Source organism: Pimephales promelas, chromosome 23, assembly GCF_988280905.1.
Source record: "Pimephales promelas chromosome 23, fPimPro1.hap1.1, whole genome shotgun sequence".
Taxonomy (NCBI): Eukaryota; Metazoa; Chordata; class Actinopteri; order Cypriniformes; family Leuciscidae; genus Pimephales; species Pimephales promelas.
This window is the reverse complement of record NC_142791.1, coordinates 23,492,189-23,517,681: the sequence shown is the minus strand read 5'-3', so window position 1 is coordinate 23,517,681 and position 25,493 is coordinate 23,492,189. Positions and strand designations below refer to the sequence as shown.

At 36.4% G+C, this 25,493-nt stretch overlaps 1 protein-coding gene across 7 annotated transcripts in view; it reads right to left on the bottom strand.

Moving 5' to 3' along the window:
* Nucleotides 1-25,493, bottom strand: part of slc4a5b (solute carrier family 4 member 5b) — a 56,476-nt gene that overhangs the window by 1,227 nt on the left and 29,756 nt on the right. For 5 of the 7 annotated variants that reach the window (XM_039677004.2, XM_039677006.2, XM_089126533.1 and 2 more), the window contains 17 exons: nucleotides 21,938-22,095; nucleotides 20,532-20,619; nucleotides 20,283-20,437; nucleotides 17,267-17,395; nucleotides 17,005-17,179; nucleotides 15,141-15,274; nucleotides 14,768-15,039; nucleotides 13,518-13,573; nucleotides 13,215-13,406; nucleotides 12,957-13,070; nucleotides 10,627-10,740; nucleotides 10,279-10,440; nucleotides 8,275-8,453; nucleotides 8,122-8,194; nucleotides 7,731-7,799; nucleotides 5,233-5,406; nucleotides 4,304-4,477 (listed from right to left, as the gene is read on the bottom strand). In XM_039677004.2, coding sequence (XP_039532938.2) covers nucleotides 4,304-4,477; nucleotides 5,233-5,406; nucleotides 7,731-7,799; nucleotides 8,122-8,194; nucleotides 8,275-8,453; nucleotides 10,279-10,440; nucleotides 10,627-10,740; nucleotides 12,957-13,070; nucleotides 13,215-13,406; nucleotides 13,518-13,573; nucleotides 14,768-15,039; nucleotides 15,141-15,274; nucleotides 17,005-17,179; nucleotides 17,267-17,395; nucleotides 20,283-20,437; nucleotides 20,532-20,619; nucleotides 21,938-22,095 — 2,418 coding nt within the window. The remainder of the gene's footprint in view (nucleotides 1-4,303; nucleotides 4,478-5,232; nucleotides 5,407-7,730; nucleotides 7,800-8,121; nucleotides 8,195-8,274; nucleotides 8,454-10,278; nucleotides 10,441-10,626; nucleotides 10,741-12,956; nucleotides 13,071-13,214; nucleotides 13,407-13,517; nucleotides 13,574-14,767; nucleotides 15,040-15,140; nucleotides 15,275-17,004; nucleotides 17,180-17,266; nucleotides 17,396-20,282; nucleotides 20,438-20,531; nucleotides 20,620-21,937; nucleotides 22,096-25,493) is intronic. The other 2 variants (XM_089126534.1, XM_089126535.1) reach the window with 1 other exon arrangement.

Sequence of the window (25,493 nt, the reverse complement as noted above, 5' to 3'; positions counted from 1 at the left end):
GACGGGAATAAATTGCGTTTTAAAATATATCAAATTAGTTCTTTTCAATTATAATAATATTGTACTACAATTGTGATACATTTTAACAAATAACTGCTGCTTTGGTGAGCAGAAGACTTCAAAAACATTAAAAAAATCGTAACAACCCCAAACTTTTGACGTAAGTGTATGTACCCAGGGTCCAAAATTAACTTGAAGCTGTGTTGATAGACTGTTTGATTCAGATGAACGATATTGACATTTAAAACATGTTCCTACCAAAGTTGGCCAGTGAGAGTTTAAAGGAGCTGTATGTAACAAATGTATTTCAATGAATCATAAAATGGCCCTGATATGTCACTAGACATTAAGAAATCATGTTTATTTCAAATACTTATATCACTGAGGCCGTGTGTCCACCAAAGCGTTTTTCCACACGGCTGGGAGCGCCGCGTTTTTTAAACCATGAGCGTAACGAGGTGCTGTTTTTTCACGCTGAAGCGCTGAGTGCTCTGCGTTTTTTTTTTATCCACAAGTTTCCTACGCCCCATGAGGCCTTGCGTCAAAAGTGGGCGCGACTTCCGGTTTGAAGTAAACAAAGCGCTACTTGACATGCTTGACACTCGTTCATTCAACAGTTGACAGTCATTCAAGTTATAGCGATCCAAACTAGCTAACGATGTGGGAACACAATCTCAACGAAATTCAAAAGGGTGAAATAACAGTACCTTTACCCTCCGCAGTAGTTGATTGGGAGTATTATAATAACATTATTAATAATCAATACTCATCAAGGCATGGTGACAGACAGTTGTGTGAGCTGACCAACAATTAAAATAAAAAACACACACTTAGTCATTGTGCTTTGGTCGGAGTTTATTCAAAATTATAAATAAATGTGCTTCTTGAATAACTTACATTAACTGGCACATTTGGTATTCTGTCAACACAGGCTTCAATCTGAGTTTAGGTGTAACATCAGTAGCGAACAGCCAATCACATGCTGAGAGAGTTTATAGAATATTAAGAATTTAAACAAATGTACACAGGAAGATTCGTCGTCTTTTGGGAGGTGATGGAAACTACAGTCGTTGGCAGGATCACTCTGATTTCGTTTTCAAATGTTCAAAACAATCACGTTTAAGCCACTGAACTAGTTTAGTCCGGTTATACATACAACCGCGAACAGCATATGTTGTCCCTGAGCTCTGTAACGACATCTCTCATAAAGATTTGCGTCTTTAAATAGTAAAATAATTCTCCGAAAAACAGCTAGCCTCTTCGCTAACTAACACACAAAATACCATTGGAATGCTACTTCTGCCGCCTCACCGGAAGTTTCACCCACTTTATTTTTTACAGGAGCGCCCCTCGGAAACTTGTGGATAGAATATTAAGAATTTAAACAAATGTACACAGGAAGATTCGTTGTCTTTTGGGAGGTGATGGAAACTACAGTCGTTGGCAGGATCACTCTGATTTCGTTTTCAGCTTATGTTCAAAACAATCACGTTTAAGCCACTGAATTAGTTTAGTCCGGTTATACATACAACCGCGAACAGCACATGTTGCCCCTGAGCTCCGTTACGACATCTCTCATAAAGATTTGCGTCTTTAAATAGTAAAATAATTCTCCGAAAAACAGCTAGCCTCTTCGCTAACTAACACACAAAATACCATTGGAATGCTACTTCCGCCGCGTCACCGGAAGTTTCACCCACTTTATTTTTTACATGAGCGCCCCTCGGAAACTTGTGGATACTGGTCGCCGAGAGTTGAAAAAAGTTTGGATAAAACGTAGCACTCATCACTGTCACTTTTTACCCAGCCGTCCAATCACAGTGGAGGAGGGGCGGGACAAACTGTACGTTCACACCGCCGCCGACTTGAGCGTCAAGGAAGCTCTGGCCGCTCTGTCATGGACGCTTGTCAAAAAGTACGGGAAAGCTTGTTAACGCTTTGGCCGCTTTGAACGCTCTGACGTCTGAATTTGTATTACTGTTTTGGTCACATTTGGTCGGGAAAAAATGGTTAGCTATTATTATTATTATTTGCGGTCAAATCGGTGTCACTATGAGCAAATTAATTGCATTCTTGCTTTAAAATGAGCGTTCGTAAATATTTCAAATAAAAATTGCGCTCATGCGGTCCCTAAAAGCAAACAACGTCATGTCATAAATGATACGAAACCAGTAGGAATCACAGCAACGGCGATTATTAGCTTCTCTTCCATTTTCTCGGAACTAATGTTTTGGTAGGAACGAAAGTTTACATTGTGTATTTCTCTGGAATCAGCCAGGGTGAAAGAGAGAAGCCAGCTTCCATTGAAAATGAATGACTTCCGGCCGCTTTGGAAGCTCAAGTCGGCGGTGGTGTGAACGTACGGTAAACCACACTGACCAACTGTCATAACATTATTTCTGTACAACGACATCAACCAGCAGAGCTAACTGAACAAAATGGATGAAAAATACACTTTTAGTATGAAACAAATTATCTGCGAAATCAGTTTCAAGCAGTGGTGGAATGTAACTAAGTACAAATACTTTGTTACTTTACTTAAGTACATTTTTCACGTATCTTTACTTTACTTAAGTAGAATAAATAGTGCATAACGTTACTTTTTACTTTTACTACGTTACATTTTGCAGCAATTATTATACTTTCTACTCAACTACATTTCTACAACTTCTGTTACATTTTCATTACATTTTCTGATCAGTTTTCCCCTGCCAAAACGTAATCTGACCGTCCGTTCTTTGCACGTTTGTCTCACCAGTGAGTGTGACGTTTGGTTGCCATAGATACAGTATATCAACCCGGTCACACTAAATACGTCTCGCACGCAGTGTGTTTATCGTGCAATTTATACGCGTAAATTTGTTTTTACGTGCATAGGAAACACAATATACATTTGGTTAGGATTATGGCAAGCCAAGAGGTTCAGAATTACACCATAAATGAATCGCGTTTACTGCCAAATATAGTTATTAACATATGAAGAGTTCAGATGCAAAAGCCTCTAAGTGCCATTTGAAATTTTCTTCTAGAATGATCATTTTTATCAAGCTTGTATATTTAAGTTCAGTAATTTCACTTAAATTGCAATGAGGATTACCTATTAATTGTTATTTAAGTGAAATTACTGAACTTGAATATATAAGTTTGATAAAAATGATCATTTTAGAAGAAAATTTCAAATGGCACTTAGAGGCTTTTGCATCTGAACTCTTCATATGGTAAGGATAAGCATGGTTTATATTGCCTAATTGCAAGCTTGTTTCAGAAATGGTGACATTTTTTTCCATCATTATTGAACATCATTATAGGAGTATTAGGTTGAATGAGTAATAATTAAATCTTTTATTAATCATTAGAAAATATCATTAAGAGAATCAATTGTTATGCAAGTACTTTTACTTTTAATACTTAAAGTACTGTACATTTAAAATCTTTTTACTTAAGTATGGTTTTCATTGTGTTACTTCTAGTTTTACTAAACTAAATATTTATCTGGTTATTTGTACTTTTACTTAAGTACTGAGATTCAGTACTTCCTCCACCACTGGTTTCAATAAACTGTGCTGCGGATATTCTGTATCATAGCGACGAAACGTCTCAACGGAAAAAACGCTGGGCTGACAAAACGCTCTCAAGCGCTCAAAGCACGGTGTAGTTCGACAACAGTAGTTCGGCCAGGACATTGTCATTTAAAAAGCGAAGTTGCAGCCCTCAACTGATGTTGATGTTGTCCACCAAACGACCAATCACAAAGTCAGTAGTGTTGCGTTATCCGCCGGATTGCCAGCTCTGCTCTAGTTACCACAGCCGCAGCTATAAATGTGTTGGATAACAAAATGTTGGATCCTGAAGCCTATCTGGCAACCTCGAGTCAGGGGTTACACCGCTCTACAGTAATTTGAAAGTGATTGCAGTACCAGTTTTGGCCACAATCTTACATACGGCTCCTTTAATTTACACACCAAGGCCAAGTGTTAATTCCGGACCCTGAATGAACAAATACTTCATGCAAAATAAATAATCATTCCACACTGTACAAATGAGCACCAACTACACAATAAAGGCAGGCTGTAATGAAGGACCAAGAGGACAACTCTGGCTATGCTAAGTGGACTTAGCAGGGAGGATTTAGCAGGGACTTAAATGATAAGTGTTTTACAGTGCCTTTTCAGCAACACTGTGGAATTAAAATGATAAATATGAAAGATTAAATCACAGAACACACACACAAACAACATCAGATCATGTCTGTGTTCATGAGTGTATCAGCACGATAACATCTCACACATCGGTTTGTTCTTACCTCTTCATCGCTGTTGTTGTGTTCATCCGCTTTGGCTTTTTTCTTCTCTTTCTTTTTCTTCTCATCCTCCTTCTTCTTCTTGTCCTTGTCAGGGAGGATGTCGTCGAGCCAGGCCAGGTCATGCTGAGAGAAGACCAGGTCCAACATCTTCCTCACGACCATCAGACCCAGAATCTGACGACGAAGGAAAAAGTCACTTGACGTTTGTGCAAGCGAATAGTATTCAAAAACCAAAAGTGAACGACATACTAATAATCTGGGTCACATATAGGTGATTCTCACAAACACATCAGCTCATTTATCATCCACACACACACAAAGAAAACAAAAAAAAAACAATCCAATACCCTGTGTATAGAAAAAAAGCCTATTTTAGAACTGTTTAAATGTTTTTTAAACTGATATTTTCATAAAAATTAGCATCTTTTCAACAACTTTAGAATACATAAACACTCTACATCCTAAAATTCTGAGAAAGTCACATATGAGTAAAGTTCAGGTCATATTTCATTGCAAATTAAATTAAATTAAAAAGCTTATTTTAAGATCGTTTAGATTATTTTTGCAGTAGGATCTGACTAAAACAGGAAATATTTTATCATATAATATCATAAAATAATAAAAATAAAATAAGCCTATTTTAAGATTTAACTTGTTAATTCTTTATCATTATTTTGAGAACAAAAATAAAATATTTAGCAAAGAAAAAAATTAAACCTATTTTAGAACATTAAGATTAAAATTATATAACTTTTTTTTTGCATTATTATGACATTTTTTGTTCATGAAAATTAAGAATATTTTCTGATTTGTTTCTTTATATTTTGGGCTGAAATATGATCCAAACATCCCTTCATGAGATTGACCTAAATACCACATCAGCTTGTGTTTTAAACACATTTCTCAGTCAGTATGTGGAGAACTCGCACCATGACAGGGAAGATGATGGCGGCCACAGTGGACTTGAGGATCCAGAGGACGGCCAGGCAGATGATCTGCACCAGGGTGAAGAGATGCACGCGCCGCAGGGGAACGTGCCGCAGGAACGCGAAATCTGGCTGGTGCTTGGCTGGCATGAGGTACAGCTTCATCCTCTCCCAAAACTAAGTAGAAAAGTCTGGTCAAATCAACTGAAGTACAGTATACATACTATACAAGGTCGTTTTTTAACCCAGTATTATTCCTTTCCCAAACAAAAGTCTGTAGTTCACAACTACTTTTATGATACTTAGATGCTTTCTAAAGTTTGACTGTTTAAATAATCCTCCATTTTTGTTTTAATGGAAATGAGCAACTCAGATATTGTCTTTTTATGCTTTACAAAAGCAAGAATGTAATACAGGCTCGTAATTTTCAGTGCACCTATTATGCCCTTTTAAAGGGATACTCCACTTTTTTTGGAAATAGGCTCATTTTACAACTCCCCCAGAGTTAAACAGTTGGATAAAGATTTCAAATTCGATAAGCAAATAAATAATGTAGTTAAATCCTGGTTTTTTTCATCTTAGACTCTTATCAAAAGTAAAAAGCTTTCTTTCTTTTAATGACCTTGAGAAAGTGATTCATGCTTTTATTTTTTCGAGACTCGATTATTGCAACACTCTCTACACGGGAATTAGCCAGACAGCGTTGGCACGCCTACAGACAGTCCAAAATGCGGCCGCTAGGCTACTGACTGGTACAAAAAAGCGGGAGCACATTACTCCAATCTTGCACTCTCTTCAGTGGCTGCCAATCCGTTTCCGTGTAGAATATAAACTGTTATTGTTTGTTTTTAAATCCTTAAATGGTCTGGCACCTACATACTTTGATTCTTTAGTGAAACGTCATACATCGAATAGACTCCTACGGTCCTCTGATCAGTTTCTCTTAATGATCCCTAGATCCAGACTTAAATATAGGGGGGATCGTGCTTTTTCGATCGCTGCCCCGAAACTTTGGAATCTGTTACCCATTCACATTAGATTGGCTCAGACTATATCCAGTTTTAAATCATTATTAAAAACCCACCTATTAACTCAGGCTTTTAATTCTTCTGGGCGTTGAGCCGTAATTTCTCTGTTGTTGTTCGTTGTTTTCTTTTGTGTTGTATATGTATTTATTGTTTATTTGTTATTGCTGGAAAGCACATTGGTGCAACTGTAGTTGCAATAAATTGTGCTATATAAATACAATAAAGAAAGAAAGAAGATTTTACCGTTTTCGAATCCATTCAGCCGATTTTCACATTGACTTCCATAGTAGGAAAAATATGTATACTATAAAGTCAATGAGACCAGAAACTGTCTGGTTAATGATATTCTTCTAAATATCAGAAAATCGGCTGAATGGATTAGAAAACGGTAAAAATCTGTTTAACTCTGAGTATAATTTCCAAAAAAACTGTCCCTTTAAAGACTCCTAATTTTGTTTTGTAGTCTCCTAGTAGGTTTACATGCATCCAAGCTCAAAAACACTTTCATTTTCTCATAATATAAATTGCAGCATCAGCTCTATTCTCAGTGTCTGTTTGATAAAGGATTCATGGTGCGTTCCCGTGCTACGGTAATTATGGTAAATACCAAAAGCTGACGTGGAAAATGCACATGAACACCCCCTCATGTGGTATTTTCTACTGGGTAACTCGTAGAATATTTTGATGCACGAGTTGTCGAGATGAGATAACCTTTGACCTTTTTAAAATGGCGGAGAGCAACGCAAGAGTCGTGAATGGTACAAATATGTCCTATTCATGATCTGGAAAATATACAGCATATTATTTACTGTTTGAGTTTTGATAAATCATTTTCTTGCCGTTGCAGATGACTTAAGCAATCTAAAATCGTTTTAGCTAAATAACAGGTCTGGATCTCCATCTTTTTACCACATTATGACAACAAAAGCACTTGAATGCAACACACTGGTAAATACCAGTTCACAAGTGGAAAATAGCATTTTTTCCATAGCACATGAACGCACCATCAGTCTGTCTAAACCCCGCCTTTCCGGGAGCTACTTTGCTGTGATTGGTCAGATGGCCCAGTCTGTTGTGATTGGTCTAACGCTTACAGTGTGCGTCGGAAAGGAAAGGCCATTACTATGTCTCAGCATATATCCTCAGCACTTGATACACATCTCGATGGCGTCAGTTTTACTGTCATTTCCAGCACGAGTCATCATCCTTTGGAAGAGCGTGTAAAGCAGCGCAGAAAACAGCGTCGTTGCAGAAAGTAAAAATAATAACTGACGACTCGTTCAGAATCACTTCTTTCTTTTAGGACACAGTAGCTTTATTTATCATAATATATCTGAAACTTAGCAGACCTTTTAAATTCACAAACAGCTATATTACACATTACATGAACGGTAATATTCGAAAAAGCATAATTTCTCATTTTTGGGGAACCGTTGGTTTAATACAGCAGAGTTTTTGCAGAGTGACGTGTACCTGAATGCCATGGAGAGAAGCGACACCCATGTACAGGAACACACCATACAACACAGGCATAGGGATGTACTGTGCAGAAACACAAACAATTATTTGTACAGCTTCTAAATTGCACTAAAGCCTCATAAATCATTGCAATCATTTCATAAATTATGTACTTTACAGTTATTGTTCCGAAATGAAACTGATTTCAAAACTGACTGTCTTTTCAGAGTGGTTGAATTCTGTTTGCATCATTGAATCGTCGTTATTTCCCTGTTTATCACTGTAAAGCTGCTTTTTATAAAGTGCTATAGAGACTTGAAATATTGCAATTACCTTACATCCCCATGAGAAACAATGACTGTCCAAATAGCATGATTTTATAAAAGTAAAGTGCAGTTTTGATTACCTGAAGTACCGGTGCAAGGAAGACAGACACTCCAGTGAGGACAAACACCAATATGCCTGTGAATCTCTGTTCCCTATGATAAACACAAACGGAATAATTCTCACACTAATATTTACGCTTAAATCTACAAAAAAGGGTCTTGCGTTGACTTACCGCACACCAAGGAACTGTGGCTGCTCACCAGGAGCACTGGACTCACTTTCCATCTTCAGAGAGTCGATGTGGGCGATGGAAATGACCGTGGCCGCTACGTACCAGGGCAAACCCATGAAGGAGCAAACGGCCATGAGGATGCCCACCCAGAACAGGTCCAGGTGATAACCACAACCTTTCTGCTCCAGGGAAAATGGGGAAAAGACATTGTGTAATGCTAGATGGAACAACACATTACTGCTTATGGACATGCATGCATATTACATAATCGTAACTCAACATCATGGTGCTGGGGGATTGCGGTTGGTCACCAGTGGGTGCTAGCCAGTGTTATTTTACTATTATTTATGTACTATTATAGTATTTATTATAAGTTTAATAATTTAATCATCAGTTTTAATAATCTTAGTACTTCAATTATTACGGACAGTTTTTAGAAAATCGTCTCTTTTTTGTGCCAAGTTTAACCCTGTAAAGTACGGAAGCGTATTGCATTCACGTGAAGAAAAAAAATCTACTCCGTTTTTCTGAATTAACGAGTTAATTTTCTCAAACTAACGAGAGAATTTTTCATGGTAAGAAAAGTTTTTGCTCTGTTTTTCTGAATTAGTGGCTTGATTACCTCAAAAATTATGAGTAACTCATTAATTCATAAGAATGGAGCAAAAACTTTTTTTCATGAAAAATTCTCATAATTCGGAGATAATTCACTTGTTAATTCAGAAAATCAGAGCAAAAAATTTTTTCATGACAAATTATCTTGTAATTCTGAGATAATTAACTCGTTAATTCAGAAAAACAGAGCAAAAACTTTTTTTCATGAAATATTCTCATAATTCGGAGATATTTAACTTGTTAATTCAGAAAATCAGAGCAAAAACCTTTTTTCATAACAAATTATCTTGTAATTCTGAGATAATTAACTTGTTAATTCAGAACAACAGAGCAAAAACTTTTTTTTCATGAAAAATTCTCATAATTCTGAGATAATTATCTAGTTGATTCAGAAAATTAGAGCAAAAACCTTTTTTCATGGCAAATTATCTCATAATTCTGAGATAATTAACTCGTTAATTCAGAAAAACAGAGCAAAAACTTTTTTTCATGAAAAATTCTCATAATTCTGAGATAATTAACTTGTTAATTCAGAAAATCATAGCAAAAACTTTTTTCATGACGAATTATCTCGTAATTCTGAGATAATTAACTCATTAATTCAGAAAATCAGAGCAAAAACTTGTTTTCATGACAAATTATCTCATAATTCTGAGATAATTAACTCGTTAATTCAGAAGAGTAGATTTTGATTCCTCAAGTGACTGCAATACGCTTCCGTAGTAAAGCCTGACAAAATATTAGTCCTAAAAATCTAATTTTATTCAGAGGCCCAAAATGAGCAAAAATATACAATTTCAATTTGTTGCTGATATTTATATGGCCAAAAAGTGAGATGAAATCCTGAAAGCTTGTAATTCAATGAGATCTTCTATAAAATGGATATAAATATCAGTCATCACTCTATATCTGCCAATAATATGTCTTAGTAAGATGATACTTAAATGCTTAGTTTTATGATCAAATGACTGTAGTTTTTTTTGTGGGGGCAAAACATATAATGCAATGTGATTCAATGATGATTGAGAGATAAATACCTGTTGTATATTAGATACATAGATTTAACATGATTTTTTAAATAATTATGTTTGGATAATCAAGTAAACCTTCAGTCAAAATAAATGTTCACCTTGACATATTGCTAAAAATATCCTTATGTTTACTTTATAAAGAATTACAAGAAAGAACATTTTTAGAATTTTACTAAAAGGCCTTTTACTTTTTTTTACTTTACAGTTTTTCATCAAATATTTATATTTTTCTATGTAAAGTACCAAAAACGATTTAAAAAAGAAATGATGTTAGTGTTTGCATTTCGATGCAGTGGTTGCAAGAGTGTGAGAATGGGTGCTGATAAAGCCAATAAGTTCCACAGGTGACGTCCAGCACCTTTAGTTTGTTCTCTTTCCGGTTGACGATGACGGCTGTGATCTGCTGATCCATGAAGATGAGGATGGTGACCAGCAGAGCAGGTACAAAACTGGCCATGCACATCCACCACGGGTTCTTCCCTAAAGGCATGACGATCCAGCCGCGATCCGGCCTCGTGGGCTACACACACAGAACAACACTCAAGAAAGTCAGCATAGCAATAACCAGTGGTTGTCACTGAAATCACATTGCATGTTTTGTAAAGCACATTGGATTTATGGTTAGTACATAATCATGAAGAAAAAGCTCAAATAAATGCAAATGGGATGTAAAGAAAGATACGTGTGTGTCCATCGCACAACGTACCTTAAATTCGGTTGGCACAATCAGTTTAGGTGTTTTAAGCCCCATTAACATATCAAGACCAACAAATGTCATGATTGACGTGAAGATTGCAAAATCACTGATGAGTTTCCGAAGCTGCACATTTGCAGAGGAAAAAGAAAGATGAGGACATAGAAATCTAGACACAACTAGAGACGATTAAAGGCTTTATAAGACAATAGATTGAAAAATGCAACAGAAGCATGTTTGATGCCTTCAAGTCTTTCTGAGAAGTTGAGACATGATGTGATTTGTTTGTAACACGAGAATGGAGCTCACTGGTTGGTTCTTGAGCTCCAAAACAATTTAGTTTATGTATGATGAACATTAAAGGGGTGGTAAAACACGATTTCACTTTTCTAACTTTAGCTAGTGTGTAATGTTGCTGTTTAAACATCTGCAAAGTTACAACGCTCAAAGGTTAAAGCAAAGGGAGATGTTTGCGTTTAAAGAAATCCATTTCTAAGAACTACAGCAAACGGCCGATAAGGACTACACGACATTCCTCCAGGGTTGCTGACGTCACTAACCCCAATATTTACATAAACCCCTCCTCTGAGAATACTAAATAAAGTGGGCGAGTCCATTGTGTATTGCTTTGGAGAAGAGTTTCTGTGGTATAGAGGGTATGCGCGTGACGTCACCGTCAGCCGGAGTGAGTGGCAAAAAGACTGAGCGGCTGTATTTGTTGTCAGCATGAATGCCACGAAAAACAAACACAACACATAAAAGTGGGAAAGAGCTTTGCGATTGACTGTACAACTAGATTTGACAAAAAATCGGAGGTATATTTTCACAGACTGCTAAAAAATATTGATGGTTTAACTTAAAAAAGTAAGTAACCTGGTTGCCTTACAATTTTAAGTTCATTGAACTGGAAAAAGTGAGTTAATACAATGAAGAAGATTAATTTAACCATCAGAAACTCAAAATTATATGTTATCTAAACTAAATAAATTATTTAAGTTGATTTGACAACAGAAAAAATGTTGTGATTACTATAGTATATACCTATATAAACTAAATTGTTTTGGAGCCCATTTGCTCCTCTTTCTATATATAGAAAGCTGAATTTAGGTGTAAAACCATACCCATATATTTTGTATTGTTATATATATTAACAACTCTTCAATTAAATATTTATCATTGCATATTCTGCATTATTGGATGTTTTTTAATAAACATTGCCCCAAAAAAAAAAAATATATATAAAGTTTTAGGGCTGGACGATATGATGATATATATAGGCTATATATAATATAACACTGATATAAGTGATCACCCGGATTATATTGTATTTATATAAAGCGTTCACAGGCAAATTTGCTTTATGTTTAGGTCTATATTGCTTTTATTTCCCCACTGTCGAAATCAGGCAAACATAAATGTCAGGCAACAGGATTCCTGGCTGCATGTCAATATCCATGGATCACTGGATCTTTAGTAAGTTGTAAGGAACACTATATTAAGTCCAACATTTAGTTTAAATTGATAAAATTGTTCATTTTAGTCACATTTTCCCCTATTAAATCTAGTCACACAGCAGATCTTTTGCCACTTTTGTTCCGGCGGGAAAGTGACGTCAATGCATTCCCTCTGTAGGAGGCTAGAGTGTTGCTGCAATGTCAGTCATAACAGCATATCTAAAAAGTATGACAACAACCAAATACAAACTATTCTGAAACGTCGTTTAACAGCCATTCTTGAACAGATCCTGCTCGATCATCTTCACTAACATTCTCTGGGTTCGATTCGGGCTCAATGGTATGGTTTTATTGACGCCATTGTTTATAGTACACAAACTACCGGTAAAGGTAGGAGGGGGGCATGACGTTTCTAAAAAACCTGCACGAATCCAGAGCCATATAGAGAGATCTGAGCGAATCACAACACACTGGGGCCAGCGAACCAATCTCAGCCCATTGCGTATTTTTGACTAAGGAGGGACAGAGCAGTGTAGAATAAAGGTAAAATATATCATATATCAAATATATCATATAAAGTAATTGTGAAAAATTAAGAAAATTTGGATTCGTTTTACGATCTCTTAATGAACTTTGTGAAGCGTCAAAGTGGTAGTTGCTCTCAGATTTAATGAACATGAGGACGAGTAATTAATGTCAGAATTTTTTTTTTTTTGGATGAATTATCCCTTTAACTTTAGCTTACCACTATACAACATTATGGTGGCATTCATGTGTGCTTTTCCCCTATATACAACATGATGAAGACTTGAAGGCAACATTTCATTCAAATATAACCAACATAAAAGGCATGTCTGAGGTATAACATCAAGATGAACCCTTCTAGACCTTTATCTGGGTGGGTACATGCAGTTTGGGAGTCTCCAAGGACAGCACATAATCCAGGGCACAGAAGACCAGGATGGATATAATTATGGAAAAATCTGCTATCAAGGCGCGACACTTGGAGAAAAACAGAAGCAAGTTGGGGAAGAGAGAGGTAAATACAATATGGATTAGGATAAGGAAAACTGCCTCCATACGCTTTAACCCAGAGAAAACATACATGGGAAATACATGTGAAAATGCTCAACACAATGTCCCAACCTTGGTGGGGAAGTAACGGCTGGACTTGAACTTCTTGAGCGAGATGGTCATGGAGTAAGTGCCGAAGAACAGGATGAAAGACAGCATGGCCAGATCTGGGACGTATTTGCAGGATTTGCCCACCAGGGAACCGCCAAATCTCAAGCACTCTTTCTTCGTCATTTGACTCCAGTCCAGAGCCGTGAAGTTGAACTGAGAGGAGGAGTGAGATCGTGTGCGCGCACAAGCCACAAAACGGAAAAAACGTATGGTAAAAGCAATAGTGATATCTTTTGTGAAGAAAACGTAACAGTTCCAACTCACCATAGAGTAATCAGAGATGTTTTCAATGCCTAATGGAGAAGAAGTGTTGAAAGCCACTACAACAGAAGGTAAACAAGCACATATAGTGTTTATTGCTTATTGAAAAGACGTATCATACATATACAATAAACTCAGAAGTATATAGAGGTTCAAGGGGTGTCAAGAATTGTAACAACATGCCAGTAGACGATACTTACTCCAATCAGCAGCCAGATCACGTATGCAAAACAAATATGATACACATCAGTTGCAGTGGTCAGATGTAACAAACCAATGTCATCCGAAAAACAAAAAAAGTCAACATAACATGTTGGAATGGAAAACACTTTTCCTCCATTAATGAAACTAAATATTCAACAGAAAGTATTTTGGATCTGGATCAAGAACAGTGAGCGAATGCAGGATTGCAGTCATTTGTGGAGAGACAAAAATTAAAATGCCATTTTAGTAAAACGGACACAAATTAATTCATGCAACACAAAACACTCACTAAATTGAAATGATATTTTCTTCAAAAGACAAATAATTATGACTAAATAAAATTAAAAGCAATGACTATTGTTCATAATAAAATATTATTATCATTACATTAACCATAAATAATAATTACAATAGCAATACATTTTATTATTTTAAATATTAATTGTTTGAATAATATATTTTAAAACATTATTATAACAATAATACTATTTTTTAAACACGTTATCCAAAAGTAATTATTATTATTCATAATAACAAAATTGTATTATTTATAACAATTATGATACTAATATTGATAATTGTATCATTGAATAATAATGTATAAAATTTTTATAAAATATAAAACCACAAACATTATTAGTATTCATAACAACATCAAATATTATCATTTATTAATAATACTTTTATTGTTTTTAATTTTTATTTTACTTTTGAATAAAATATTTTTTAAAAATTGTATGATTATTAAAAACAATATTATATGGATGAAATGAACTAATTTAATAATTGATGATCTTTAAAATAGAACTTAATCAACACTGAACTGACTTTAACTCTATTGTATAAAGCGCTATATAAATAAAGGTGACCTGACTATTATACATATATATACAGTATATACATATTCTGGGAATAACATGCACTGGTGAATGAAAAGTCAGGAAAGTGTAAGAAGAAAGTAAATAGGGTCAGTTTTTATTTCACAGAATAACCCCACAAAGCCTGACTGGCTGAGGTTGTTTTTCACTGGGTCAAGGGGTCAGACTCACCTTGATCAGGAGCCTGGCACTCACACTTGTAGCTGGTGATGTAATCTGGCTTGAAGTCTCGATTGATGGGGTAATAATTGAAGGTGCCCATCATTTTCTTAAGGGCATCAGAGATGAAGATGAAGGAGATAAGGCTGGAGAAGCCCTCCTCGGTGAAGCGTGTCATGTATTTGATGATGTAGCTGGCGTCTGTGGCCACCAGGATCAGACACTGGAGGCAGGAGTGCAAGCCGATCCAGAGCCGGATCTCCATGTAGTCAATGTCATTGTTCCTGAACACAGACGACAATTCAGTTAAAGAATCAAACTCAATGGAAGACTCACATGTTTGAATGATTTTTAACTTTACTAAACCACAGGATGTCACGCTCACATGCTGAATTCAAAAAGCAGCTTTTCGAAGATCAGTATCGGTCCCGTAGAGCTGAGGATGATGAGCGGTTGACCGCCGAATAAACAGAAGACCGCGCCGGCCAAAGCCGTGCCCAAAAAGCTTTCCATCACACCCTGAAAGTCAATGAGAAACATCAAAAAATAATGGAGCAAATAACGAAACAGAAAAAGTTCAAGCACTTTCAATAAATAAAACTTTAAATTAATGTATTCAAATTTTGACTAGTGATGAGAAATTTCAAGAAGCCCGCTTCTTATGGGAGCCCATTTCTGCCACATAAGAAAACAAATCATGCTTAGGTAAATCATAATTATGACATAAGGTTGAACTTATGAGATACTATATCATAATTTTGAGATAAAAAGTTACAAAAATTATGACAAAATGTTGTAATTACGACACAAAAAGTCAAAATAAGATACTGGGGCCTATTTTAACTATATCTGAAACGCAAGTACCAAACGCGAAACGCAAGTAACTTTGTGGGCGGATCTAAAATGGGTTGGTCTGAAGTAGCTACATTACTCATAGGTGTGTTTTAGGCGTAACGTGCAATAAACGATTCAGAGTGTCATCTCACATTCCCTTTAAAGGAGTAGTTTACTTTTAAAAAAAACTTTTGCTGATAATTTACTCACCCCCATGTCATCCAAGATGACCACGTCTTTCTTTCTTCAGTCGAAAAGAAATTAAGGTTTTTGATGAAAACATTCCAGGATTTTTCTCCATATAATGGACTTCAATGGGAACCAAACGGTACAAGGTCCAAAAGACAGTTTCAGTGCAAACTGTTCAAAGGGCTTTAAACGATTCCAGACGATGAATAAGGGTCTTATCAAGCGAAACGGTCGCTCAGTTAAAAAAAAAATAATAACAAAGTTATTGAGTTTTATGAGCTCAAATGGTCGCCTTGCTCTGTTCTGTGATGCGCGTTCGTGACTCTCCAGTTCGAACTTGTTCATCAAAATGAACGAATCTTTTCCAGAGTCAATTCATTCATTTCCTTCATTGAATGAACCAAATGACACGAAAAAGATTCGTTCATTTTGATAAACGAGTTCGAACAGGAGAGTCACGAACTCATTTAATTTTTTTTAAATGAGCGATCGTTTTGCTTGATAAGATCTTTATTCATCGTCTGAAATCGTCTGATTTTCTGTTTATATATTTCTCTTGTAATACAGTACGGATTGTCCTCCATCTCGTCCATTGCGCTCTTCACTCCTTGCCCTCTATCTGAATTTCGCGTCAACACAATAACGTGACCGCAAACCACCTATTGCGCTGGGACGGTGCAAGATAGGGCCCACTAGTCATAGTTAGTCTTAATGTAATAACTTTTTTAATTTTTGTAATAACTTCGGCTATTTGTCATAATTGTTTCATAATTTTAACTTTTTGTCACAATTTTGACTTTTCACCTCATGAATTAAATTTTTTTAAAAGTCAAAATTATGACTTTTTAATGACATAAGTCATTATTATTGATGCATGATTTTCTAATGCATTATTAAGTGGCAGAAATGGGCATCTGTGTGTTTTTCTTTCTTGTAATTGTGACCTTATATCACACAATTGCACCTTTATTTCTCACATACTTTTGTGAGAACATATATTCACATATACACATATACATATACACATATTTTTTTATTATAATAAAATCAAATGTCTTATTTGAAAACTTTTTCTCACTTTTTTAGTTTGCACTCTGAAATAACAAATTGTATACTGGCCAGGCCAATTAATTGCCTCATATTTGGCTGTTTTGAGATTATTGTACAGGCATTGTGTAAATTATATTAAAATATATTAAAATATTTGTGGCTAGGAGGTGAATTACTTGGTAGTTGTCCGTGGCGTCCCCCAGCAGTCCTCCAAAGGTGATGGCATTGGTGATGCAGCCCAGGTAAATGAAGAGCACTGCAGAGATCGACTGGATGTGGAAGCCGTCGTAGAAGTCACTGAAACACCAGGGCAGTTTACGCTTGATGTCCAGCCACAGTCCTCCGCAAAATCTGCACAAACAGAAAGAGTATCAGGGGTCACGTGAGGTCAATCTAAAACTCTAGCTCTAACAGGTGAGCAGGCTCAACGGACGCTACCGGCCAGTGAATTTCAGCTCCTCTCCAAGCTCATGCGGCGCCGGCATTTCCTCGTCTTCTGCAGACGCTGCGCCCCCTCCTGCGTTCCCATTCGGCTGTCCCAGCTCATTTAGAGAGAAAACTGACTTCCTGCAGAAACAAACACAATGAACGCTGTGCAAACTCCCTGAAATGTGCAACATCATTCAAAGTAATATTTAAAGGTGCTATATGTAACTTTTCTTCTAAAATGAATCCTTTTTTTATTGCTTGTGTGTGAAGGGGTTGTAATCACACATTACAATGATCCACTTGTCGGGTTTTGCTATTTCCTCTGAAGGTCAGTATTCCTATTTCTATGTGAAGTCTCCGGGTCGGATTTTCTGCGAAATCCATCGGATGTGACATGCATGCGTGCTCCCGAGTAGGGCTGTCAATCTTCCTCTATAATACTATTCGAATTCCATTCCTTATTTTATGTAATATTCACACAAAAAAATCAGCAAAGACAGCAATAAGGGAGAGCGGCAACAGCCCTGGTAATATCATTTCATTCCTTTACTTTTAATGAAGATTGTAGTGTGAAGCGTCTGATTTGCGATAGATTGCGGCGTGTTGGCTTGATGAATAGGGGCTCAGATCTGAGGTGATGTGATCGTCATATCGCGTCGGAAGTTCCGGGAGTCTCCCGCATATTGATAGCGTCTCCCTGATGGCCGCAAATTAGTTAAAATCTCCCAGAATCCGCGCATAACATACATAGCGCGCGGCACGTGCATGGCAGAGAGGGAGTGAACGAGACCTTGCGAATGTACCATGCGAAAGATAGTCCCGCGTTCTCCTATTGTTAATAAGAAAGCGATAAGGGGCCGTTTACACCTGGTCACTTCGGAAGTATATATTTATTTTTAAATATATATAAAAGCAATATTCGAATAGTAACTTTAGCATTCGAATAGTATTGATTTTTTTTAATATTCGAATTATATTCGAATTTTGGAATTCGTTCCAACAGCCCTACTCCCGAGCCTCTCTCCTTTTATATACAGTCTATGCGACGGCACTGCAGCGAACGACATGAGTCTGATAACACCAGAAAACTCACACACACTCACAACACAAACTCCACAGAAATATAAAAAACTCAATGTATTTGCTGAAGCTCGTCAGGCCAAACGTGAATCGGATCGACATCGGCGGAGCGTTTGAATTATGGAGAGACCTCCGCTATTTTTATTGTGATAACAAGTTTTCAGATATGCAGAAATAATGGTAAACTGTAATTAAATAGCAAGGTAAACTACAACATATATAATACATGAAATGAATACAAAACTTTATCATGGTACGAGCATCGAGCATTAGTTCAACATCAAGCTGACAAAGTAGCCTATTATTGTAACGTTGCAGTGGGAGTTTACATGAGTGTGTTGAAAGTCTCAGTGTGACCGTTAGGGATGGGCAACGATTAATCGCATCCAAAATAAAAGTTTGTGTTTACATAATATATGTGTGTGTATGGTTAATTTGTATATATAAATACCCACACATGCATGTATATATTTAAGAAAAATGTGTTATTAATATATCAAATATTTATATTTATATATAATATTAATTGTGAATAAATATATATAAAATATATACATGCACATATTTCTTAAATATATACATGCATGTGTGGGTATTTATATATACAAATTAATTATACACACTACACACTCATATATTATGTAAACACACACTTTTATTTTGGATGCGATTAATCGTTGCCCATCCCTAGTGGCTGTTGTGTTCAAGCACGCGCAAGAGCACGAGCGCTCTTGAAAAAATGGGTTGCAATCTGAAACATGACCGGTAGAGGCCGCTAAAAACTACATATAGCACCTTTAATATGACGGAATAAAAATTAAATATATTTTCACTTGAATATAGCCAGTTAATTTAGATGCTGCCACATGAAGTACATGTTTTAGGTTACAAAATATTTTTCACAGTGTGCTTTTAATGATAATGCAGTGTGTAAACCAGTATAGTATGTCTATTATGGTGAAAAACTGAAAGTTTGGGGTCAGTCATGCCTGGTTCAGATTACACCATTTTTTTTTGTCTGTTACGATAGTCAGATTACGCGATTTTGACTCCTAAAATCTTGTGTCGAGGACAAGACATGTCAGACTACACGTTGCTTCCTGACCAGTCATCGCATGCCGTCTTTAAAGGTGCGTGTGATGTCATCGAAAAGGCGAAACTAGTAGCGAGTGACTTTCGGAAATGAATGTGAACAAACAATGGATGAAGCGGTGAGTGTTGTATTGGCTGTCCTGTGTTCAGAAAAAAGTAAAAAAAAAAAAAAGAAAGAAAACCCGACAATGGACACGTTCCTGGATTGCTCGAAGAGGACAGTATGGGCTGTCAATCCTCCAAAGAGAACTTGAGGTAAAATATTGTTTTCTTATATATTTTTTTACTTCTTTCGCTGTTATACTTTTACTGTTTCGCCATTTTTGAAAGTTGTGTACGGAAAAGCTTCTCTGCTCCTATTGGTCAACCTCATACATGTGACCGAACCGTCGTGGACGACCGTTAAAAAAATTAAATGCTAGTCTTGCTAGTCGTGATGTCGTGAAGCATCGCAGACGCAACATAGGTTGTCGCAGACTATGACACACTATTCGAGATGATACGATCGAATCTTGCGTCCCGACGCCCGTTGTCGTCTATGAATCCCCACAACACCCTATGCCAAACGGGTCGTGCCAAAATCGGGCTAAAATCGCGTAATCTGAAACAGGCATAAGATTTTTCACTGTTTTGCGAGAAGTCTCTTATGCTCACCAAGGCTGCATTCTGCTTTTCTGTATTCTCTGATTAATAGAAAGTTCAAAAGAACAGCATTTACAATGTTACTATTTCAAACAAATGTCTTTCCTGTCACTTTTGATCAATTTAATGCATCCTTGCTGAATGAATGAATTCATTTATTGAAAAAAAAAGACTCCAGACTGGTAATATGTATAGATTCATGATTTAATACCTCATATCTGCTGAAGGCAGTTTCTTTGGAGGTTCGATGCGGATCTTGGGGTCCCATTCTCCTGGAGGAAGAACTATCACCTCATCCAAAAACTCATCAATACCAGCAATCAAGTCCTCACGATCTCTGGCTTTATAGGCCACGTCACTGAAGAGCTAAAGATGGTGACAGAGACACACAGGCGTGTTAACAAATACTGTGATGATATACTACACTTTGAGGAACAGATTTACTAATACTTTTTCTTACATCGTCAACCATGAGTGTGGCCATGGCCCGGCCGATCTCATTGTAGGATTTGGCTTTGCCACTGGGACCGAGCAACACGAAGAGGAACCTGGAAAATACAGCACAATGAAAATTCACATTGTGTTTCAAATTTTAAGCAATTATAAATCACATAGGAAAAATAGTCTATCCCTTTCTGTAAAGTGGATCAAAAATATAATTAAAACGTGATTATAAATTAGAAATACCATCTGACTTTGACCACACTTTTTTATTTCCTTTTTTTGTCTCATCTTCCAGTAAAACGTATCCAAACTTTCTTATCAGATTTACTAGAAAAGCTAAATTAACCTCAATATAAGACTTGTTTTCAGAGAATATATAAAATTTATTTAATTCTTTAATTGTTACTTAAATTTTGTTGTAAACATAAATTGAATTGAATAAACCTAAATAAAGTTTGTCAGATTTATGCTTAAAATAATAATATACAATTTACGAGTGGGTTGAGGAAAAAAAATAGGCCTAATATTAATATTAATATAGTCCTAAAATAATAATAGCAGTGTTTGAGATAAGTCCTAATATTTATCTCAAATAAATGTATTTTTTTTAAAGTATATTAGTCCATTTCTGCAACATATAAAATTTTAAAATAAAAAGTCAAAATGACATATTTATGAGATAAAATGTCGAAATTATCATGAAAAAGTCACTTTTTTGTCAATTTGTCAAACTTTTTAGCTTAGTATCTTAGTAAGTAATATTTTTGACTTCTTATGTCATAATTTCAAATTTTTGTCTTAATTGTTATAATTTTTATTAACCAAATCATGATTTTTCCACATGTGGCAGAATTTGGCTTCCTTAGGCTTAGAAATAGGGCAGTCAAACGATTAATCGTAATTAATCGCATCCAAAATAAAAGTTTGTGTTTGCATAATATATGTGGGTGCACTGTGTATAATTATTTTGTATATTTATATAAATACACACACATGCATGTATATTTAGGGAAAAAAATATAAATAAAAAATAATATAAATTATATATAAATCTATATACAGTAAATACATGAAAATATTTCTTAAATATATACATGCATGTGTGTGTATTTATATATCCAGTGGACCCACATATATTATGTAAACACAAACTTTTATTTTGGATGCAATTAATCGCGATTAATCGTTTGACAGCCCTACTTAGAAACTTTTACTGGAAAATGGAGAAAACAAAAAACTAAATATGCAGAATTCATCATTTGTGTTTGGTTTCAGAAACACTTGTATTTCCAATAATTTGCAAAGGAAAAGTCTGGAATTTATGGTAAAAGTCAAGTGCGGTTTTGCCAGACTGCAACATTTAAAGGCTACTGGCTATTTAAACAGCCAATAAACACATGTAAAATGTTTGGGAATGATCACCTTGTTGGCACAGGGACTTCAGTAAGGCCTCCTAGCGTTGTGGCTTGAGCCAGACGTACGAAGGCCACCAACGGCTTGTCTAAAAAATCCACTTCTCCAATCAGCACATTAGACGCCTCCGCATCTCTGGGGATCTTCTTCATAAATTTATTCTTCAGCTGGTGGGCGAGATGCAATGCAGTTAGGCATCATGGGTGAGTGGGTTTAAATTAGACCACATAGTCAGTGTCAGAAGCATAGGTCATGACATTTCCATGTTGGAAAGAGTTTGTGGCTCATTCATGTCTCTTTATCAATCAGTATCAATATGAGCTCCATTATCAATGTCTGACGTGCCTGCATGCGATGGAAATGGGAAGCGTCAAATTTTTTTCCAATGGCAGATCAATAAAGTTACGCAATCACAATGGGAAAACCAAACCAATAAAAACAGCCGATCGGCAACGGTGGCCACTTGGATATGGAATGGTCTGTGCTTATCGTCAAAATAAATCAGCTTTCAGCAATCTTTTAATACCACTTTCAGAGTCAATTCACTTTCTGCCACAAATAAACAAGCTCCCTTCTCACGTCCTGACTCGGTTTTGCCTCTCATCAGAACGTTCGCTGCTGTTTTGGTGTACATTTGAGTCTCAAATCTGCAAATTCTACTTCTCTGTCCAAAATAGATCTTATTTCTCACAAACATTTTAATTTATAACAAAATGGCCCAGACAAAGTCTATAGACACTCTCAGGTCTCACTTAGAAGTTGACCTTCTGGTGGTGTTGAAGTCAAGACCACCTAAACCGAGACCAAGACAAGACCAGACCAGCACTCCTTACATACATTCATATAAAAGATGCACATTTACGGCCTCAGAAATGTCTCGTATTTAATCAATATATACAATAATACGACTCTATATGGAGCTTTTACTAATCAAATGAAAGATACTAACAGCAAAATGTATCTTTACACTGCAGAGGTGGCGCAGAAGCTGCATGAATAACACAGAGATTAATGATTTAAAAATAAAATGTTGTTTATTGAACGTTTGTATAAATCAATATCACGTTTGCAATCATGCTCATATTCGTGAAAACAGCACTCTTGTGATATTGCTCAATTATATTATATACTTTATTTAGTACACCTGTTCAACTGTTCGTTAAAGGTGCCATCTGTCAAAAAAAAAAATCAAATCATACTCCATACTCCATACCAGATGGGGGCAGTATACCTCCAGAAAGTGAGTTGTGCCGCGGCCACGCACACTCTGACGTCTTCAAACAACACGAGCGAGCGCTGTTTTGATCTCTCTCTAAATTTAGTGGGGCTCTATATTAATTTTGTTGACATTTTTGACACAATCCCTCGATTTCTGAACCAACAACAAGAAGAATTCAAAATAGAAATAAGTTATCGATTGCATTTGAAGCATCTAAGTATTACGTCCAATCACATTACTTATGTTAACAAATAAATCACAATGCACCTGCAATTTAATGAAACCCTCACAGTTGTGAACTTGACCAGTAAATAAAATACTGAGTCCTCTTAGTCTGAGACCGTGACAAGCCAGAGTACAAATGCAGTCAAGACCGAAACAAGACCAAGACCTTCAAAAAATGACCAAGACCAAGCTACAGCTTTTCTCTGAACTAACTTTTAATTTTTTGCAAAGACGCTAAACCAACTGGCTCAAGGTAAAGTTGGTTCCTCTCATTTCAAACCTAATAAACGTCTTTTATGAAAGGTTTTTCTTGACGAGTGTGCTTGTGCTATCTTTCTTGAAAAATCAATCATACGTTGCAATGACATTCATACATTTTTAAAGGTGGATCAAGTGTCTACATTTATTTTGGGGCTTCTGCATCTAAACTTGTAAAGTAATCAATCAAAAGAGCTTTGTAATGCCTGAATAAATGCGTTTGACATCTATCCCCCATAATTCCTGGGTCCCTTGACTTTCAAACCCAGCATGCTCCCGTAGGCCCTAAATAAAACATATTGAGGGCAGTGACCACATGAAAGTCAGCTGTGGGTGTCATTATAAGCAGAGAAACTCATTAAAGTGGACTCAGAATTGGCCAACTTTGAAGTCTAGTGAGCCGACAGCGTTCGCCTCAAAATACTTTGGCAAAAATAAGAGCTTTATTATGCATTTCATAATTGTGCTTCATTGTTTTCGTTTTGTTTTGTTTTTTTGCACCACAAAACCAAGGATCAAATGAAAGAAAATATTATAAAAGACTAATGAGGGCTGGCAGCACTTGTTAAGCCGGGTGCACACTGTATGATTTACAATAGTCCTGTACGACTGTTGCCGGTCAGACTGCACGAACATGATCCCGCTGTAAGCCATGTCACACTGTAAGATCTCAGATGTTATTGATGTCAGACTGCACGAACATGATCCCGCTGTAAGCCATGTCACACTGTAAGATCTCAGATGTTATTGATGTCAGACTGCACAGCAGTCAAGAAACGGTAATAACGGACGCACGCAAGAAGTCGTCCTGGGTTTTACATCATCAATAGCCATGTTTCCATCCACTTATCTGAAATTCGGTTAAAAAACTCATGCGGATAAAGCTGGTGAAAGTGTGTTTCCATCAAACGGCTTTAAAGCGAATAAAAACCTGTACGTAATGACGTCACGTGCTGTTTTGCGATCAAATTGGTATATCGAATTGATTTGAGACATTTTGAGGTGTTTCCATTTATTTTCGCACTGAATCGAACAACATTCAAGCAAACTTTTGCGAACAAAGTTTTGTTAGACAAACTAATATGGCTAATAATGCTTATGTGCCAGCTGATAGCGACATATGAATGGGATAATGTATGCGAGGCGGTTGTTGGTTGTAGTATTTGCTATAACCGCCTCGCTATATATTATCCTGCTTATTACATCTAAATCAACCAAATAAATAAATAAATAATTACATAAAATATTGACTTAAAAACGTGTTTATTGTTTTAAAAACGAGTATTGCTTCTGCTAAAGAAAATGGTCTGTTGCGTCTCTGAACTGCGTCCATGGCAACGGTGTGTTATACTAGCAGCGCCGCAGTCTGTTAACTAGAAAAAACAGACCACATTCTACATTACAATTCAACCAAGCCACGTAAAAACAAGCAAAACTAACCTAAGAAAACAGCGACGCTATAAACATTGCTATGATGATGTCGATGCACGTATGCCCGACGACAGCGGAGGTGACTGTGGTGTGGGAACGACAGCGCTCCATCAGTTCTGGGAGATCGTGGTTCACGGAAACCCTTTGGTTGAAGCATCTTTTTGCTTTGTCCACTTACATCTGTCTTTGTTGACATCCGCCATGTGTACGCAAACAGACTGGCCGGAAATGAACTCGTCTTCTGACGTGTTGCAACCATAAAAGGGCATAAAACTTAATCGCAATTCATTATTTATTCGGCAAATAACGTTTCCATCAGCTTTTATCGCATTAGCCGTATTTCGATCAAGAGAAAATCCGATGAGACCGAACGCATTTCATTTGAGTCGATTTTCATGAAATTTCCTCGAATTTTACTGTTTCCATAAGGCA